Genomic DNA, 21,177 nt, shown 5'->3' on the forward strand with positions numbered 1-21,177 from the left:
ACTTTAACTGTATTTTTTGCTTTTTAATTCTTGACTCTTGTTTTTCTACCAGCACAGTTCAGTGGCAGAAAGGACTGGGATACTCTCTTCCTTTCTAAATTTAAGAAATCGTATGGATTAGGTTAGGTTAATACAATAACAACAGTGAACCTGGTAATTTAAGGACCTAATAATTTAAATGGTTGCTCTAGAAAACCATGTGAAGCCAGATGAGAACCTCTGATGATGACATCATCATCATCATATAACTTACAGAGGAATATTAAAGTAATATGAGGAAGTCATCACATGAAAGAATAAAAATAGTGTTCATATCCTCACCAAGAAAAATGTAATGTGGGGCGCCTGGATAGCTCTGTTAGTTAAGAGTCCAACTCCTGATTTAAGCCAGGTCATGATCTCACAATTCATGGGTTCGAGTCCCGCATTGGGCTCTGTGCTGGCAGTGTGGAGCCCACTTAGGATTCCTTCCTGCCCCCCCCCCGACACTCCCCCACTCATGCTGTCTCTGTCTCTCTCAAAATAAATAAACTTTAAAAAAATTTTTTAAAAACTAAACAAATAAACATTAAAATAAAAAGAAAAAAATGTAATGTGTTATTTTCCAAATGTCTGTTTTCATGCCCCCTTATGTGTGAGGAACTATACTCAGGTGTTTCCCAGGACCAGGAAAGAGAAGGGAAGAATTCTGCCGCCCCAAAGAGCTCTCGCAGTCAGATGATACACAGGAAGCAAGAGACAAATACAGAAATTCCATGAGAAAGCACACATGTTATGAGGAATCCAAGGAAAGAGAGAGATCCCATTCAACTGGAGGAAATCAAAAAAAGCTTCATAAAGGAGGTGGCAAAAGAGGTCCCGTGGGAGGAGGAAGGAAGCACAGTGTGAGCAATGCCCATTCCGTGAAGGCGGGAGGACTGGGCCTGGGATGAGCGCTTTGCTAATATACATCTGGGGGACCTAAGATCTCCGAGAACAGCAAGTGTCCTGAGAAAACTCTTGCCCTCTTAGAGACAACGATGAGAAAAATTGAGGCAAACTCTATATTCACGCCAGTCTAAGTTTTGCAGTCACTTAGTAATCAACAAACAAGGGATTTTAGTCCAAGAGAAATATATAAGGTAATTTTGCACAGAGCAGGGTTTCTCAGCCTCAGCAGTACTGGCATTTGAGGCCAGATCATTCTGTTAGGGGGCTGTCCTTAGCACTGCTGAATGTTCAGCAGCAACCCTGGCCTTTCTCCTCTGTAGGCCAGTAGTGACCCCCTCCCACCCCATTCTGACAACCAAAAGTGTTTCCCCAATTGCCAAATGTGCCCGGGGCAGGGGGTCAAAATCCTCCCCAGTTGAGAACCACTGGCCTAGACTTTTGTATAAGAATGTAGAAATACTTACAATTTTTTTCCTTTCTCCCTTCTACCTGAAAAATCTCTGCAAATAAAATGGGTGGAGGACACGGGAGACAGCACCCTGTCTTATGCAGCAACCCCAATCTCTTGGCCCTCACAGCCATCCCAGGAAGTATTCTTCTCATTTTAGAGATGAAGAAACCTATACCTAGATATGAACTTGTCCAAAGTTCTAAGTTCAACAAGATTGAATAAATCTGGTGACAAGACTCAAGGTTCTAAACATTACTTATTGACCCAAAGGAGCCCTTTAACTTAAACAGATATCACTTTAATAAAAAAAAAGTAAATATTAATCATCTTCTACATAATCTCATGCTAAATTGGCACAAATCCTGTCCACCTATTATGAACTATTTGTTCAGGAAAATCTAAAATGCCACCACTTCATACAAGGAACATACAAAAGCAGTTCAAAGAAAGAATCACTGTAGGCTGACATGATTTCTTAAGGGCTATATAGGAATGAACACTCTTTGAAAGCAGGATCCAAAAACAAGTAAGTAGCACCTGACTCTGAAGCCCAGACTATCACTGCCTCTGAACCACGCTACTCTCTCCATGCATCTTGCAAAACAAAACCAAAAGGCTTTCTCTAAACAAGGGAAATCCCAGGAGTTATACAGGCCAACTGATGATCTAGCAAGAAGGGCAGCTTTGGCATTCTGCAACTCCTACAATGCCAGGAGGAAGGTCTGGAGCAAGCACAAGGCCTTCCTTGGCCTTAGTTTCCTACCCATGCAATGGAGATACGGCCAAATGGTAAGGAAGACTAACCAGCACTTAGCAAAGTTTGGATGACAGCTTAATTAAGAACTTTACCTCATCTTTGCCCCTTAAATAAGGACACAATAATCTTTCTGAAGCTTAAGCTCACACCAAGAGCAGTCTTTTTTTTTTTTTTTGTCCAAATGGGTATTTGTTCTATTTGTCAACCAAAGAGCATCAGCAAGCCAAGTCTATCTCCCTGTGAAAGTAAGTACTTTTCTTCCTAAGCAGTGTGTGGAGGGAGTTACAGAGCCCATAGTACGAGAGACTAGAGTCCACTCATCCACATACTGAGAACATGGGGCAACTCCTTTTGGCCATACCGTAAGCCATGTCTAGGTCACTTGGTCAGCCCCTCCCGACCACTCATTAATCATCACTACAAATGCACTCCCTCCTCTCCTCAGAGGTGCAGAAAATCCACTAGCCCAAAGGTTTTCTATATCAAAGTACTTTGTCATCTTTAAGAATCTAGTTAACTAGTTGGATGGGCCGACAGAATTTGTCTTGGGACTGCCAGTATGTGCATTAACCATTTAGATTCTGTTAATTAACTTATCATTTATCCATTAATTTTATTCTGCCTTTGTATTTCCAACTTTAAATTGAAGTCCTAGTTTTTTCTTCCAAGATTCCAAAGGTAATCATGCTCTCTGATGTAGTACAGTGAAGTGGTTAAGAACCTGAGATCTGCAATAATAACCCACTGACCTCTTGGTTCCACCACTTACTATGTGACATTGGGCAAATTAACTTTGTGCCTCAGCTTCCTAATCTAAGGACTGGGGATAGAGGAGCACCTGGTTGGCTCAACCCAAGGAGCATGCAACTCGATCATGGCTACGAGTTCGAGCCCATGCTAGGTATAGTGATTGCCTCAATGAATAAATAAAAACTTTAAAAAATAATAATTAAAAAATGGGGATAGCAACAATACCTACCTGGTATGTTTATGTAATTAAGTAATAAACATAAAGTCTAATTCCAGTCCTCTTCTCCTCCCTATAATAGTGTAACTAATCAGGGGCACCTGGGTAAGTGTCCGACTTTGGCTCAGGTCATGATCTTGCAGTGCGTGGGATTGAGCCCCACATCGGGGTCTGTGCTGACAGCTCAAGAATCTGGAGCCTGCTTCAGATTCTGTGTCCCTCTCTCTCTGCCCCTCCCCTGCTCGTACTCTCTCTCTCAAAAATAAACAAACATTTAAAAAAATTAAAAAAAAAAAACAGTATAACTAATCAACACTTGCTTTAATCCAATATTCTCTCTCAAATAGGAATGGAAAACCACAAAGTTCATTTTCATTTCAAAAACTTTAAATGCTTCTAATGTGTTTGTTGCTTAAAATGTGAAAAGTCAGTCAAAAATAAAGAAAAAATAGGGGTGCCTGGGTGGCTCAGTTGGTTGAGCATCCGGCTTCCGCTCAGGTCACGACCTCATAGTTTGTGAGTTTGAGCCCCGCGTTGGACTCTGTGCTGACAGCTCGGAGCCAGGAGCCTGTTTCAGATTCTGTGTCTCCCTCTCTCTCTGCTCCTCCCCCACTCGTGCTCGCTCTTTCTCTCTCTCTCTCTCTCTCTCAAAAATAAATATTAAAAAAAAATTTTTTTAATAAAATAAAAAATAAATTACTTATATTTATACAATCCAAATACGACCCACCATTAACATCTGGATATACTTCCTTCCGGATATTTCACATGATCTGAAACTGAAAGATATATCATACAGTCAGATCAGTTTACATACAATTTTATATTCTGCTTTCCCATGTTGCTGGGTATTTTCCCATGCTATCAGAAGCTCTTCCAAAACACAAAACAAGTCTTTCAGAATGTCCCTATCAAATCTGTTACAGCGTTATTAGGAAAGATAGGTATTTTGGCTCTCTCTTTGGTTCTGATCTACGCTTTTTATCTCAAAATATTCTACATAATCCAGAAGCCCATAAATAAAAATATGAAAGCCCCAGATGCTCAGCTACTTTGAATTTTAAGGCCAAGAATTTTAGCTTATGCTAAAATGTGTGATACTGCATAATTATATAGCTCCTGCTCTGAACACCTCCATTTGCCCTGCAAGTACTTCCCTGTGGTATCACTAACCCCACTTTACAGATCAAGAAGTTAATAGAGCAGTGATGTGACTTATCTAAATATGAATTATCTGGTTACCAATCTAAAAACAGAATCCAGGGATCCTAATATTTACTGCAAAATCATAAACCTGGGAGAGGCTCATGAAGGCACTATAAAAAGCCAATGTTAGAGGGAATTCTGATGAGAATCAGTTCTCAAACACGCTGGTGATCTAAGAACATCTTCGCAGGGGTGTTAGAAAATATATCTAACCGAAGATCTCCAAGCAAGTTTTGTAGACACTAGCACTGGCTGGCCAATTATCACTGTCCAAAATTACAGGTGGGAAAACCGAGGCAGAAGAAAACTGAAACACACATCCCCAACATTTTGCGATCAAGACAGGACTAGTCTTCCTTTCCCATCTCAGCTCAGCCCAAAGGAAGCCAGGTAAGTAGGCCAAGTTTCCATGTAGACTGACAAGGAGAGCAGGGATTTTACTGCTCTGAACAGGAAGAAAAATGGTAGGAGGTATTGGGGAGATGATGACGAAGGGAGAGAGGGCAACGAGAAAACAGAAATAGGATGAGTACCCAATCCAATGAGGTTGATGTAAGATGTGCGTGGGTCCCAAAGCATGTACCAGGTCACACATGCAGGGTTGGCTCACACACTTCCCAAGCAGTGTACAGGAGCTGGAGGACCCAGCTCCATAAGCCTGGACTGACAGAGTCAAATCTCTGTAACCAACAGATAAAATGTCTATGGAATTATTCACCCAGAACACAGGGATGGCATCCCTGATCATCCTCATCAAGGCACAAAAACCATGCAATCCTGAGATTTTTAACTCCTTTTACTAACGTGGAGACTATGGTAATGTAGAGACATGTCAGAATGTGAAGTCAGCTAACACCACCCATCACCAAGTCAATAATTTCCACGTTTAACACAGATGGAGCGGAAAGACTACAAAATCTGCTAAGCCTGATTATGCCTACGGAGTTCGAGATTCGCCACTGAACAGCATGAAGATACACTTTTAGTTCAGGGAAAACAAGTGATGACAACATGCACCTAGAGGGGCGCCTGGCTGGCTTAGTCAAAAGAGCATGCAAGTCTTGATCTGGAGGTGAGGAGTTTAGGCCCCACACTGGGTTACAGAGATTACTTGAAAATAAAAGGCACCTAGAATTAACACTGATATGGCTATAATTACTCATCTTATCCCTTGGTACGGTTCTCTCTTCCCAAAAGTCAAATATAGGTTAACTATACATCACATAATGGGATGGATTTGATGGTGCAGATTCAGTGGAAATTTACGTCTATACATCCAGACTATCTTATGCAGGGAGAAGCTGTTTCCTTCCCCCCTTGTCTATTTACCAGCACAAACTAAGGTTAGTAAAAATATCTTTTAAGACAAACACATACTCACAGGTTTTTTTAGCTTAAAGACTAAAATACACAAAGTTGTTTCCATTTAGCTTACTCCCCTCAGTCACTCTCTTCTCCATGGGTGTTGCTTAATGTGGAACTTGCTCCCGTAAAGCACAATACTACCATCCTCCAGACACTGCTTAGAATCAGCACAGTCCCCTATGGCCCTACACTCTTTCGCAGCTCTTCTGTGTCAAAGGGTGACACAGCATCCAGAAACTAGGACAGGTTTTCTCAGGCCACCTTTCAAGAAGCACAGTGTCTCTGGACAAGGGCACTACCGACCCGACCCCACTGTGTACTCCACTGGTCACTCCCCATCCATAGCAGAAAAACCAGGTTTGGTTTGGGGCGCCTGGGTGGCTCAGTCGGTTAAGCATCCAACTTAGGCTCAGGTCACGATCTGGAGGTTCCTGAGTTCCAGCCCACGTCGGGCTCTGTGCTGACAGCTCAGAGCCTGGAGCCTGCTTCAGATTCTGTGTCTCCCTCTCTCTCTGCCCCTCCCCACTTGTGCTCTGTCTCTCAAAAACGAATAAATGTAAAAAAAAAAAAAAAAAAAAATTGTTTGAAAAAAAGAAAGAAAAACCAGGTTTGGGATTCTGTGTTTTGTCAACACATAGAAATCTAAGTCCTCTGAAAGGTTGATTAAAGAGTTAAAACCGGTTAGCCGGGAAAAGAATACTGGTTAGCTGTAGAAACTGGCTTCACGTACCTGAGGAGGAAACAAACTGAGCCAATTCCAGGTGACTCCCAAAACCAGAACCAGAAGCCAGCCAGGCGGCAGGAGACAGGGAATTACAGGCGAACACATGGGGTCAATACAGAAATAAACTTTATAGCAACATGGGAAGTGACAGATTCTCAAGTATCTCACAAGGGCCAAGCAGAGGCTTCCATATCAGGTGGTAGTTTTAAAATTTGAGATTATACTTAAAAATAAAGTTAAATAAATAAAGGATACTCCATGATTCATCATGCCTTCTGGTACACAAAGTTTAATAAACTTGAAGGCCCAAACCCAAACTCAACAAGGAAATAAATGGGAATACAAACAGTTTAAGGTAACTTCTACACAATGTGAGACATTAAATCTACTTGTACATCCCTGTGAATGGGATTGTATCTATTAATAATTTAGAGACCATTTCCAATGGCAGTAGTTAATACAATAGGGTTGTGGTGATAAAGTAAAACTGCACCAGTAACCAGCAATAACCTCTGAAGAAACTTTTCACCTGATTTACATTAATCGGTTGGAGAAATTTATTCAAATTGAATAAACCAGGGGGCTGAAAATGAGAAAGAAACCGAAGAAGAAATGAAAAAGTATGGAGGGGGAGTAGGGGGTGATCAAAAAGACACTTTTAATATAAGTCATTTAGATCTGTGCCCTCAGAAGCTCAGCAGACTATGTGGCATTCTTCACTTAGGGAATAACTGAGAACAGATCAGACAGACTCCCTACAACCCACGTTTTTAACTAATCTACCCCAGCTATCAGCCTCAGATGAGAAATGAGAAAATTAATGAACAAAAAGTAAACCTATTAAAATGACGGGGGTGGTCATTAATAGATGGTGATTTTCAGTTTAAAGCAGTTCAGGCAAAAACTAACTTTTGTCACTCTCAAAAGGTAAACACTGCAAAACTCTGGCTTCCACATTTCTCTCCACCTAATCAAACTTTTAAGACATTTGAATTGGATGACAATTCACTGGGGATCATTTCTGATGGTGGTTCTGACTCCTGGTGATTCAGTACACAATCACACATTTGTAAACTTAGTAAGAGCAGAACATTCCCTGACTCAGGAGAAGTTCATGTATGTTCTTTTTCGCAGCTTTCTGTGCTGTCAATGGCATACTTAGGACATAAAAGCATCACAAAAAGTCAGATTTTCTTTTTACCATGTGTACTTAAATGCAAGAGCTCAAAGACCCTAACATGTCAAACTATTCAAAAATTAGACCCAGATCACAGAAAATAAAACTAAGTATCATTATAGTATTTTCTTAATATTCTGCAGTAGCTAAATTATTTTGTAGGCTCAGACTCCTACAGAAGCATGCCAGTGTTGAACCACACCCAACAGAGATAATTAATACCCTCTTTGTGTGTTCCAATTTTATTTTATTTTTTTCCTGTCTTCCTCTACCTCTGGTTGAGGTACTCCCTACACTATCACAGGAAACAAAGCAAGGGAATTCTATCCAAATTGAAGGATGTCAAATTCCCAGGCATGGCCAGGCAGGATGTCAAAGGTCATGCCCCATATTTGGTGAAAGAAAGATACTATTAATATATTTATAGCCAGAACGGGTAACTATAAATCCAAAAGCTATAACCTGATGAAAGATGGAAAAGGCATTAAATTCAAAAGTTTTTATGCCCACACAGGAAGGCTGTCCTGATGACATTTAAGTTCATCTGCAAAACTGGTGTGGTCTAACAAGTCGACGCTCTTATGGCTCTTACCTGTGGGCCCTGTGCGGGTCTGCAGCAAAGTGGCCGCCAACATGTTTCAGGCCAGAGTAACACAATAGCAGCCCCAGGGAGCAGGGAGACCTCACCAAGAGAGATGAGATTTTGTGCAAAAGGCAAGTCCCGGACTGGAAAGTTTGCTTAATAAAATTCAATGTCATTTTGTTTTAAGTGAGTCCCTGAAACAGTCTAGGCAAGCCTCCTCAGAAACATGCTTAATAGGGCATGTGACTAAAGGGAGGGCTCGCCATTTCAAATCCCAGGGGTATATTCACAGTTAAGGATCACAAAGAATTTAGACAGGAAAGGAATCCCTCTGATGCATTACTTTAGAATCTGAGATGTTTAGTTTTCATTTTATGCTTAGACTTCTTTACTTCTTCCTCCCAGTCCTCTTTAAAAGTTATTTGAAACACAAATGGGGGTGGAAAGTGTGAATGAGGCTTAATTGGAAGCCCTGAGCTGTCAATCCCAGTAGAATGATCTCAGCTCTTGACATCCGTGATTGAATGTGTTTTCCTTTTTCTCTTCTTGCCTTTTATATAAACACAGGCGGAAGTCATGGTTAGTCTAAGAACCATGGCCATCAACAGTCTGTCTTTGATTAAAAGGTCTACATAATTTCATCACAAAAGAAATTAAGCAGGGCCTTTCTATGAATACATTCAGCATTTGATATAACCCAAAATCATTTACACTGTTCAACAGGATCACATGGTGTAAGTCATTATTTTAATTTTTTTTCCTAGAAATAGAATTTATAAGGCATGCAATGGAATGGTAATGAATTCTGAAATTGACTTTCAAACATGCAACCTCCCATAGTTTGTGGAGCAGAAATGATCAGCATAAATGTGAGCTACGCATGTATCGATATAATATTCTCTACATTATATTCTGTTTCTCCCCCATATTCTCCATCTTTAGCTAAAAATAAAGGAAAAATAAAGCAATCACACTAAGGAATGAAATGGTACAAACTTTAATATCCCAACTACTTATTAAATGAAACTCAATTGAGTTATTGAAACTCAATAACCTGGAAAGATGACTCAAGAGTATTTACTTCTGGGGGCACCTGGTCTTAATTTTCACTCAGGTCATGATCTCACGGATTCATGGGTTTGAGCTCCGCATCGGCCTCCTCGCACTGACAGTGCAGAGTCTGCTTGGGATTCTCTCTCTCCCCCTCTCTCTCTGCCCCTCATGCACACGCTCTCCTTCAGAATAAATAAATATTTTTTTTACAAAGAATATTTACTTCTGAGTTAGACACCACACTGAGAAACTCAGGCTATAAACTCTGAAAAGATGGATACAGACAGCGTGGGGACTAGCCTTGAAATACAGGGAACCATCTAAACACCAAAGTGTGGGCACGGTAATTCTTAAAGCTGTGACAACCATGCTTCTAAATTTCTATTTCAGTAACCCCAAATCTTGGTGTTTTGTTTGGTTTTTAGTATGTTCCATGTAACTATCAAAGATATCAAAATGGCATTTCTAGAAATATAAAGCACCTTACAGAAAACATCCCAGGAATACGGGGATATAATATTACAGTGCTACTACAAAGCAGAGTGATCACAGCTGGCGAAGTATCCATTATAGAGGCAAAAAAGATGATGCAAATCACATCAAAACACACCTCATTACAGGAATTTTTAACCCTAAAAAATTTCCTTAGCATTAATTTTTTAATTTTCCTAAGTACTTCAGAAGAGAACAAAAAAAGCAATAAAAAACCATTTGGTGAGCTCGTCTAAAATGTAAACCCATCAAATACTGTGTTTAAGATCAGTGTTAACAGCAACAAAAAAAAATAATCTGAAAGCACGCGTCTTAATACAAATACAAAATAAATATAAATCTAGACCCTATATAATTAATTCTATTTCATGAATTCTAAGAGGTTCAAGAAACCAGTTGGGGCACACAGGTAACAGAAGAAAGTATAGGAATCTTTCACATTCAATGTATGCAAATGTAATAATGGGACACTAAAAATAGAAAGTTAAATTCTAAAAGGTTGAAGGAGAGACCAATTCAAGTTGCACAGGTTACATAAAATTCTCTCAGCAGGATGGCCCACAGGAAGCTTTCACATTCATTGCATGTAAATTTCATGATGGCATGCATATCTACCCATCCAGAGAGAAAAGGTTTACATTCAAGTTTAGAGAAATGCAACCAGCTTGGTACCCAGTACACAAACAACCTTAGTGATATTTACAAGTTCGGCAAGTTCCTCTCAGCCTCTCCCCCTCCCCCCTTCAGAGCTGGCCCTGCAGGGTGAGAGAGAAAGGGAAAGAGGTCTCCAGATGCAGACAGGTGATATAAAGCTTGCCTTAAAGTAGGAGGGTTCTCCTACATTCAGTCACAGTATGGTGGGCTGAAACTGACGCTGAACCCTCACTGGTGGGACAAATGGATGATACTCCAAATTACTTATCACAAACTCAAGAAACTACGTCATCTCTGATACAAAATCAGGATGGCTGAAGGTACCCTATCTTGATGCATTTATCCCGATGCAACCTACACTTAAGGTTATGTGAGAACAACAGGAAAAAAATTCCTTTTATGTCAAAATAGTACAATAAAATCCACATTTGACTGTCACTACCTCAAGAATCTGCCAAAATAAGAGCCTCTAGCTAAACCATATGCAAACCATTTCCTTTGACCTTGCTTCCAAGCAAACGAACTATCTGAAGTATTTGATATTTACTTGTATAGACCATTCCCAAATATTTATGTGGTTATTTTGTTTTCAAGCTTTGAAGGACATGTAATATTTACAAGCCTAGGAATTATGTAATTCATTATAATTTCACTCTCCAAATTACATTTGAAATCCAAATACATTTCTTTTTAATTTTTTTTTTCCAACGTTTATTCATTTTTGGGACAGAGAGAGACAGAGCATGAATGGGGGAGGGGCAGAGAGAGAGGGAGACACAGAATCGGAAACAGGCTCCAGGCTCTGAGCCATCAGCCCAGAGCCCGACGCGGGGCTCGAACTCACGGACCGCAAGATCGTGACCTGGATGAAGTCGGACGCTTAGCCGACTGCGCCACCCAGGAGCCCCTACATTTCTTTTTAAATACGGAATGTAGAGTAAGCCCTTTTCTTTTCCCAGTTACCCTCACCACCACTGAAAAGATAAAGACCCTCCCATTCTGTATGCAGGGATTTCTCACCTAGACAAGATGGGTCTTCCCTCAAGACACCTGCATGGCAAGCTCCTGGGGTATGGAACTGGTAGAGGAAAAGCACTAATTTTCTAAATTAAAAAAGGAAAACTGGGGGCACCTGACTGAGTCAGTCAATATAGTATGTCACTCGTGATCTAGGGTTTGGGAGTCCAAGCCCCACGGTGGGCATAGAGCCTACTAAAAGCAAAAGGAAAACTACTATGGGGGCTGGGGAGGAACTGAGGAGGCAAAGTTAAATGCCTCTGGGCCTCAAATAACTATTTGAGAGATACCGAAAAGATCTTTATCTTCCCACATAATCCAAGCTGGTTCTCATCTTCCTCCTTCCTCCATTAGACCTTCTCTCTTGGCTAGAACCCAAACAAGACTCAGAGGGTTAATCATGCTCTTCGAGACTTTCCTACTGCAGTTATAAAATAAATGCAGCCACGGAGGTCCCCTCCCCTTCCTGATGTCAGGTTTGCTTAGCTCCTTTCAAACTGTTAACTCAGCAAACCAGTAACAGGAGGCCTCTCACCAGCCACGCGAAAGCAGTTCTAGAACAACTTCAGGATCAGGGTTGTAAAGACAAAAACATTTTTTTCCAACTCTGCTGCATATCAAATCTCTAATATAAGAGATTCACAAAACCATGACCCATTTTCCAGATCTGCGAGGAATGGCGATTGAGAAAAATCTATTTATCCAAGAAATGTATTTAATCACACAAAAAGAAAATGGGCCACACTCTCTTCCCACCCTCTTTCACATAACAGCACTGCTTTACTCAGGGGAGTTAAGCAGCAGCTCCACACCCTTCAAGGTCACAGGATTTAGCATGAGGGTCACTTCTGTAACTTAAGACCAATATCATCCAGGGCGAAAAGTTAATCAAGGCAGAGTAAGATTTTTGTTAGGTCTCAAGGATCCACATTAGAGATGTTGGAACCAGGTCACACTCAAAAAGGTGGCAGTCTTGAGACTTCGTGTCTTTGCCCAGCAGCAGTGTGTAAGAGGAGCGTGGGTTGTCAGAGGTTAACAGCACATCCCAGGTCACAGGTGCTGCAGTGCAGACCAATGCAGCACAGGCTTTAGAGGTGTCTCTTCTGAGAAGACACATGTGCCACCCACCAGCCCTAAGAATTGAAGAACCCATGTGACGTAGTGTCCACAGGGGACAGGCTACCTTAGAAAAAATGACCTGTCCTCCCACAGATCTACAAATTGACTCTGCCTCTCCTCCCAGGAGATAAGCCTAGGAATAAGCCTACACTTCTCCCCTTCAAAATCAGAACTAAGATAAGACATAAGTCATCGGATGAAGATGTTTTACATATCTCTCTAAAGACGGAATGAAAAGACCAAAGATGAGCGGCAATTCTGAACCTCACTGGATCCACAAACATTAACAGTGGGAAAAAATCAGACTGGCCAATTACATACTGTTTCCTAGTGCTTCTGATCACTAGCAATCACACAAGCATGATATCCTGGTTTGCTGTGAAAGCTACTTTGTCCATGTGTTAGGTAACTTACAAATTTAGTAATTCCTCCAAGTGAGCTCTTTCTTCATCTGTTTTTGTTTCCCTGTCCCTCGCTCCCCAAAGACACCTTCTAAATGATACCGTCTGCTACCATAAATATGTATATACTAGCAAAATAGCTTTCTACATTTCTCCAACACTTGTTATTTCTAACATGGCCAATAAGCTTAAAGATCTGTATCTGTGCCTTTTGGCTATGCCACAGTACAGTTTCTATTACATAAATCTTTTGGTTCTCCATGAGCTAGCCAGGCTCACTCACAAGTATTTGGAATGCATTTAGTTATATATCGGCCTGACATCAGTTTTGGGTTTAGCCTATCCAGATTTAACTTCCTCTGGATCCACTGAACAATCTCATTACAACATTCATTCCTATACAAGGTTAGTGAGTAAAGACAAACTACAATGAGAAAGCTATCGAGGATTTCTAGGATTTAGCTAATGCAATATTAGAACTGACATTTAAATCTGAAAGCATCTTTTTAAGCCAATATAAATTTTCTTCATGATTGCCCTAAGTATATCTTGAGATTGCTAACTCCAACTTTAGAATTTCTCTTTTTTCAGGGAAACCTAATGCACTTTTGGTGCAAATGTAAACTGGTGCAGCCATTATGGAAAATGGTATAAAGGTTCTTCAAAATATTTCAAATAATGATCTAAAAAAAAAAGGAATTTCTGTTTTTTCAAAAACACAAGAATTATGCTCAACAATGACCCTTCTTTATTTAAATCACTCTGCTCCCAGGACAGGACAGTATGAAGGTTAGGTTTTGTTGTTTATTTGTCTTTTTAAGTAAACTCTACCCCCAAGGTGAGGCTCAAATTCACCAGAATTCACCACCCAGAGATCAGAGATCAAGAGTTGCATGCTCCATCCACGGCCCATCCTGGTGCCCCTGAAGGTTAGTTTTAAGGAACAGACCAAGCAAAAAGCTAAATATTTTGGAAATACCTACTCTTCATGTTAAGTCAATTATGTAATATGTGCCATGTTTCATTATCAAATTCTGCATGTAAATTTTAAACCCAATGCAGTACACTGGCTTTACTTGCATTCCATGGGTTTCTATATTCACAGGAACATTTCTACAAAATTGAATTTTTAAAACTAAAAATGTGACCCTATTTTAATAACTTCTTATATTATAAAAACATATAATTTCATAGAAAAATTTGTTCTAATACATATAAAGTTCAATTTCCATCTGACGATATTCTACCCTATACTTTTTAAACTTCCTGTGTGTCATATAGCCATTACTCAGAGAAACTGATGCTTCCCTTATTTTCACGCCTTTATAAATGCCAGTTCGTCATTTTGAAAATCAACTTAAAGAATTATCTGATGTATAGAAAAGTGGATATGCCAACGGATAGTTACTTGATAAAACCAAGTATAATAAAATGATAGTAAGTAGAAACTAGATGGCAGGTATACAGATGTTCAACGTAGAATTCTTTCAACTTTGCTGAACATTTGAAAATTTTATAATGAAATCTTGGGAGACTAATATCCCATTTGCAAGGTCCACCTCAAAAGCCAACACAGAATTCCATTTTTCTCAAAGACACTTAACCCTCTCTACTGTGGACTAACTACACTGATTTATGGGCCATACCTAACCTGCCTACAGGATCACATTCGAATCATTTTTCTATCGTTCAGATACATCTAATATGACATCTTGTATACAATAATTATTCAACAAATAGAAAAAAATTAATAAAAATACCGTGACCATCTGTGGAAAATAATCATTGTACTTTAGTAATACTAATAAAAACATTATCACATTTTGAACACACAGAAAGCTGAAATATAAAAGACCCATGGTTCAAGAAAAAATTTCTTCCCAACCACATATTTACTACACAATGGACATGATATAACATGCAGACATTAAAGTCAAATTACAATATACAGCAACATGAATTAAGAAATCATCAGACATTCACTAAGAAAAGGCAAAAATGCCTTCAGGCAGGAACCAAGACTGGAAGTTGGTGGAAAGGACATGAGCTTTGCAGACTAAGCAAAATTTTCAGAACTTGCAGTAAAGGCACAAGATGATCCAAGTGCTGGGGACAGGATGGTCTGGACCTGAAATAAGAGGCCTAACCTAGGGGAATGAGTGGAGGTCGTGAAAAGAATGTCTCAAGAGGCTGAGACAGAAGAGCTGACAGACTTGGGGGCACCAAAAAGCATGAGAAGAATATGCTGAAAAGGGCATCCAAGCCTGAAAACTAGGGAAAAGGTTAACCAGACTATTGACCAAATCAGGGAACTCAAGATGGGAACCTTATCTGAGAGTAAGAGGAAATATGGCATGCTTGGGTTTAGACGTGTTCAATTTGAGGTGAAAGTGGGACATTTATGACCTTTAAAGTAACTGGAGACACAGGACAATAGATGGAGTAAGTTACCTAGGAAAGAGCCAGAGAAAAAGTCCACAACTAGTCCTGAGGTTATCTTTAGGATTGAGCACAGAAGAAAAAAAATGAATGAACCAACTGGAGGAGAAAGCAGTATGAAAGTGGGGGAGGGATAAAGGCAGTCCAATGTAACCCAGTCTCCAATAAAGGGATTTCTACAGAGGGGGTGGTCAACGGAAAACTGAGAAAATGGAAAGCTTAGACACTCCCCTGCCAGCCTTGGTGAATGAACTCTGACCATAAAGACTACAAGCTCGAGCAATCATGAGAAACCAAAAATTGGGGGTATAGAATAGAAGCTCATCACACAGTCCCATCTCGTTTTTTGTTTTTGTTTTTTTTTTTGTAATAAATATGGCCTGAAATAAAGGACACATATTGAGTGTATGTCCTTATTTAATATTAATAATGCATCAAGGTGAAAATTCACCAAATAATAAACTGGAAAGGGATTGCAGATTTAGCTTTCTAATCTTATTTGGCACAATATCAAAAATAGTTTGCTTTTTTTTTTAACAGCTTATGTCAAAGCTACATGAGGATGAATGAAAAAGAGGGAAAAAAAAAAAAAAAAGGGAAAGCAGCCCCAAAGCTTTCCAAGCGGCAAGAATAATTCAAACCAAGCCTCAATATTTGCAGTGCTTAACCCACAAATTTATAAACCATAGGTAGACAGAGTGGAGTGGGATGCCAATAGGAGGGTGGATGTTAAAAACTGAACCATATGAAATCACTAATGTACAAAAATCCATTTTCTTGTTTCATATGTTCCTTAGAAGACCACAAATAACAAGCAGTAATTTTCTGCAAAGAATTTATGTGCCACTGAGTTCTGTTAGTCTTAATCAAGAATTAGCAAAAAGGGACAATTCTTCCAGGCTTCAGTACACTTATATACAGCATATCCACTGGAACACAAACCATCACCCCTCAGACACCAAAAGAAACACTTTCTCAAGTTCATCCAATCCTGTTTAACAACTGAGGAGCAGCCCATACCAACTTCAGAATTTTGTACACACCAAGAAAAGGTGGTTATCTAACCCAAGGAAGGTCCCAGGGGATTGGGGCAAAGGCAAGTCTCTGCAAGCTGTTACTAAGAAGGCCAAGGCAAATGCTGAACTGCAGAGACGCAGGGCTAAATCCACTTTGCTCACTCAATGCTCCAAGGCTCAGTACAACTACAAACTGCTCTAATCACCATGGGGTTTATCCTGCCTCTCCAAGAGGATTCCAGGAAGCCCCAAAGTTACGGCACACGCAGGGAAAAAAAAAAAAAAAAAAAAAAAAAAAACCCAGCCGATTAAATTCCCATGATGCCAAGGTACTGGGTAGTTTCCAAGGGCAGAGTGTTCTAGAAAAATGCAAATAATTCAGGCTCTCCAAAGAAATTCCAGGCAAATACAGACAGCTGCTGTCTTAGAAAAATCATACAGAATTGTAGTTTAGGAGGCTGGATGAAAAGGCACAAGGACAGAGAGAACATGTCCAGCCTGTCAGGGATTCTAACTCACCACTGAGTATTCTTTCCCTCCTCCCCAGTTTATATGTCCCCTTAAAAGATTCCCTGTGCAGTGCATGGTATCCTAGCCACTTTTGTGGTCCACTGCCAATGTGACAGACTCTCAATAATGGGGGGGGGGGGGGGGTTGTCTCAATGAACTTTAACCTTCTTTAAAATTTACATGAGAATTAAAAATGCCTTCTTCCCAGTATTCAAATGTTTGCCACCCTAAGAAAATAAAAGCTGAGAAAAGTCAAAAATAGAAGTCACCACTCTCTTCCAAGGATCTGCCACAAATCCACAGGTAAAATAAAAATAAAATTCTTATAATTATCAATTAAGGTATTCACATTTGACATCAATTTTGGAGTTTCTGAAAAAGAAACATGCCAGCCATAAGACCTGTTAACGTCAGTCCCACATACCTTTTTCAGCCTTTAGTAAATATGATATCACACGTGGCTGCATAATTCCCTTACTCATTTTTAATTCTCTTACCGCATGCTCCCTTCCCCAAATACAGATATTGACATTTTCACCCCACTGTAAAAAAAAGGTTTTCTTTTAAGGTAATTTCAGTAACAATCTAGAAGCTGGCCTCACCTTTAAAGAGGTCATTTTTAAATCAAATGTGACTGCAGCAAGAAAGCATCTATCATCCCTGTGCTAGGGACTTTGTGGCTATTTAAATAACTCACCTGCAGATTACAAACCCGAATTACAAAATATGAGTTTTTAAACACAAAAAGTAGTACTGTCAGTTCATAAGCCAAATGAAAGAAATGTCATTCCAAAATCAGGAACATCTGAGATACCTCACTTGTCGAAGCATTCTTTTAACCAAAGTGCTCCAAATAGTGTCAAAACAAAAACAAGAGTCAACTTAAAACTGCCATTAAAAAAAAAGGGGGGGGGGGGGGGAGGGCAGAACAACAGACCACAGTATTAGTTCCAAACCCCTAAAAAGCCTTTTTGGGGGGGGGGAAAAAAAAAAAAAAAGGTCATGGAAATGAAGTTTCACTATTTATAAATAGTGTACATGGTTTAAAAGATCCTGGGTTTTCCAAAAGTCTTAGCTTCCACTTTGAGTGTAACCTTATGATAATTATAGCCGATATTAAAACAACTGTAAAGCACATGTAAGGTACCATCTCCATAAATACAAAATGCATATCTGACAAATATAACCAGTGTCTAAGGAACTAGAAGTTTCTGAACTCTTTAACAGCTTCTGAACTATTCTGTCCATGAAAACCACTTTCAAATTCTCAGGCAGGCCCCAGAAAGTAAAGCACAAGCAACTATATTTAATTAAAGAGTCAATCTAATTCCCACCAGTAAATCACAGGAAATATTTAGTTCCAAAGCAGCCTCTCCTAAGTTTTAAAATAGTTAGGTTTTGGTTGATTTGCATTTTAGGACTCGATTTTTAAAGCTAAAAGTCATAGTAAAATTTCTCCCTTTTACGAACCTTTAAATCAAGGGAGTCTTTCAAATCTGAAAAACTTGGTTTTAACAAGTAACTCATTTTTATGAAAACTCGAACCAAAAGACTAGTTATGACTTAGAATACTTAAGGCTGTTTCTTTTCTTCTTAAAATATCCCTTTACTCAAAGTGAAAATGCACTTGCTGTAATCTGACTTCCACCAACGGACTCTCATTACACCTGAAACATTTACTCACTTGAGAACGGCAGCCCGCTCCTCCCAAAGCCCCACTTGGTTGCCACTGGGAGCAGTCACTGGGCCTCCAATTTTGAACAGATACCAACGATTCTAATTGCTCTTCGAGCTCTGAAAAGTGTATTTTTAAAAATAAAATTATAATTGCATTTTGGCAAAAAAAATTAGAACAAAAACCTAATAAAAATGGTTGGGGGTTTGCTTCGGCCTTAGAATCTTTGTTTTGTTTTGTTTTTAACTTGAAAGTTTAGGTTGTATTCCTAGTTTAAGAAGAATAATCTGATTTAAAGCCATATGAGAGGCAAAACTAAAAATAATCCCAAACATCGCCTTTCTCCATCTTTGAAGAAAGGCACTCCAGCAAGCTGAAGCAGATTGTATCCATTTCCAAGGACCTAAAAGAATGGTGTAAGTACACACCTACTTTGAAAAAGTTTTGTTTTTTTTTTTTTTAATGGCAAACGCTTTATAAATAAATAGCTCAAGTAGGGTTGATAGATGAGCAAGTCAGGTCTTAAATTCAAATGTTAAGTAAAATTGGATTTGGCAGACAATCTTGATTTTGTGACTTAAAAGAATACATATCAAGCTTAAAAGAAAGCACTTTACCTTTCTGAAACACTTGGTAAAATAACATGTTAACGCCTAGTAATGACATTATTAAGTGATACGTTTACTCTAAAACACACTTGGGAAAAAATAATATCCTGGCTCCTTCTCCAGGAACCTCAATACGTTAGGAGTATCTTAAACCTTTTTGACACACATTAACCACAGGCATGACAGTGTATGTAAAACAACCGTGGTGTAACCAATTGCGCAGCAAAGATCAATCTTTATTAGGCTGTACAGTCAGGATTAGGGGTGAGGAAGAAGTTCCGAGGAGTGAGGAAGTTCTCCACTAAACTTTCACATCGATCCCTCCACCTGGGACAGCGAGAAACTGTCAGCTTCAGAAGACCAAAGGAGAATGCACCCCCGGGAGGCCTCCCCACAGCCTCTCCTCCTGAGAGCCCCGGGGTCTTCTTAGTCTCCTAGTAGGGAAGTACCTGCCCCCATCCTGCGTCTCTCCGGGTCTCCCTCTCTGAAAGACAAAAAGGACCAGAGGCCCCTCATCTACGGTCCTCTCTTGTGGCAGGACGGCCCTACAAACTGCTTTGATGCGCACCTGCACTCCGACTCCCCGAAAACACTTGTCACAAAGCCCCCTGCCTGCCTCTGGGATCTGTACCTCCACGCTCGGTAACAATGAGGCGGCAAAGTGAGAAAGAAGGTACACACATCCCCAGCTCTGGTCACCCAAGGCAACCTCCCCGTGCCTATGTAAAAGCCTCAGACCATGGGCGAGGCCAAGTTTGGGGACACTTCCCTGCGTAGAGAAGTACTGACCTCGCAGCCCCGCGGCCGGGCCGGGAACCGCGCACCGCCCCGGCGCGCTGGCCCTTTAAAGACGCTCTCTTCCTACGCCTGCGGCCCCTCCCTCGCCGTCGCAGCTCCCGCTCCCGCCTCCGCCCCCGCCGAGGGTCACACTTGAACTTTAGCTCGCCCGGCGCGGCCCGGCGCCCGCGCTCCGCAGGCGGTGGCCGCCTCTTCGCACGTGTCGGATGCACTACCTCGGGCTCGTCGCGCCCGACCCCCTGCACTCGAGGCCACTTCGGGTAAAATCAAAACAAAGCAAAATGCACACCGGCCTCCCAAAACTGCGCTGCCAAGGGCCGACTCGCGACCTGTCCTTTCCACCTACAGATCGGTCCCCCGGCGGCGGGGCCCCGATGAGCCTCCCGGCGCCCTCCTCCGCCCAATGCGGCGGAAACGGCTCTTCGGCGCAGCCCAAGGCTGGGGGGAACGCGCGTCGCGGCGACGGAGAGGAGCCGCCCTCACCCCCTAAAGGTCCTGGAGTAAAAGAAGCGGTGACAAGAGTCCTCGCCGGCCGTGAGGGAGCAGCTCCCAGTAAACCCCTTCCTCCTTCCACTGGCGGCGAACTTTTCGGCTCGCTCTTATGTCCACTTCTTGCCGTTACTTTTTTTCACTCCCTAATTCCCAAATGAGCCCCTTTTCCCCGTCCCGCTCCAACTCTCACTTGAGCGCGCGCACACACACTTATTCCTGTCCCCCGACAGGTCCTGGGCAAGCCCACCACTCACATCTGCCACTTCTCGAGCTTTCCCTGCACGCGCTGCCCGCGTGCCCTGCACTTTCAGCCCAAGCAAACTTCCACAGCCGCCCTCTCCTCTGCCTCACCACGACCTCAGGTGGAGGCAGAGTCCCCGCGCCCCCTCCCAGTCCGGCTGTGCGTCCCGAGACCACTCACCTTCCAGCCCGCGGAGCTGTTGCTGTCACCCTTATCCTTGAAATAGGGCACGCTCTTGACCATCCACTCATAGATCTGCGACAGCGTGAGCCGCTTCTCGGCTGAGCTCTCGATGGCCTTGGTGATGAGGTCGGCATAGGACAGGTTGCCCCACGCGTTGCGGCGGGACGAGCTGCTCTTTCTCGGCTGCCCTGCAAGGGGGCCGGCGGCGGCTGGGGGCACCGGCGGGTGCTGAGACAGCGGCCCGGGCGGCGGGGGCTGCGGCGGCGCCGGGTGCAAGCAGCCCGCCTCCGGGCCCTGGAAGTCCCCGCACAGCCCCCCC

The 21,177-nt window shown here is 41.5% G+C and overlaps 1 protein-coding gene across 1 annotated transcript in view; it reads right to left on the minus strand.

Moving 5' to 3' along the window:
* FOXO1 (forkhead box O1) overlaps positions 1–21,177 on the minus strand; it is a 99,588-nt gene that overhangs the window by 77,259 nt on the left and 1,152 nt on the right. The window contains exon 2 of the mRNA XM_040448295.1: positions 20,856–21,176. Coding sequence (XP_040304229.1) covers positions 20,856–21,176 — 321 coding nt within the window. The remainder of the gene's footprint in view (positions 1–20,855; position 21,177) is intronic.

The sequence above is a fragment of the Herpailurus yagouaroundi genome, unplaced genomic scaffold (genome assembly GCF_014898765.1).
Source record: "Herpailurus yagouaroundi ecotype Mexico unplaced genomic scaffold, PumYag 197, whole genome shotgun sequence".
Classification (NCBI taxonomy): domain Eukaryota; kingdom Metazoa; phylum Chordata; class Mammalia; order Carnivora; family Felidae; genus Herpailurus; species Herpailurus yagouaroundi.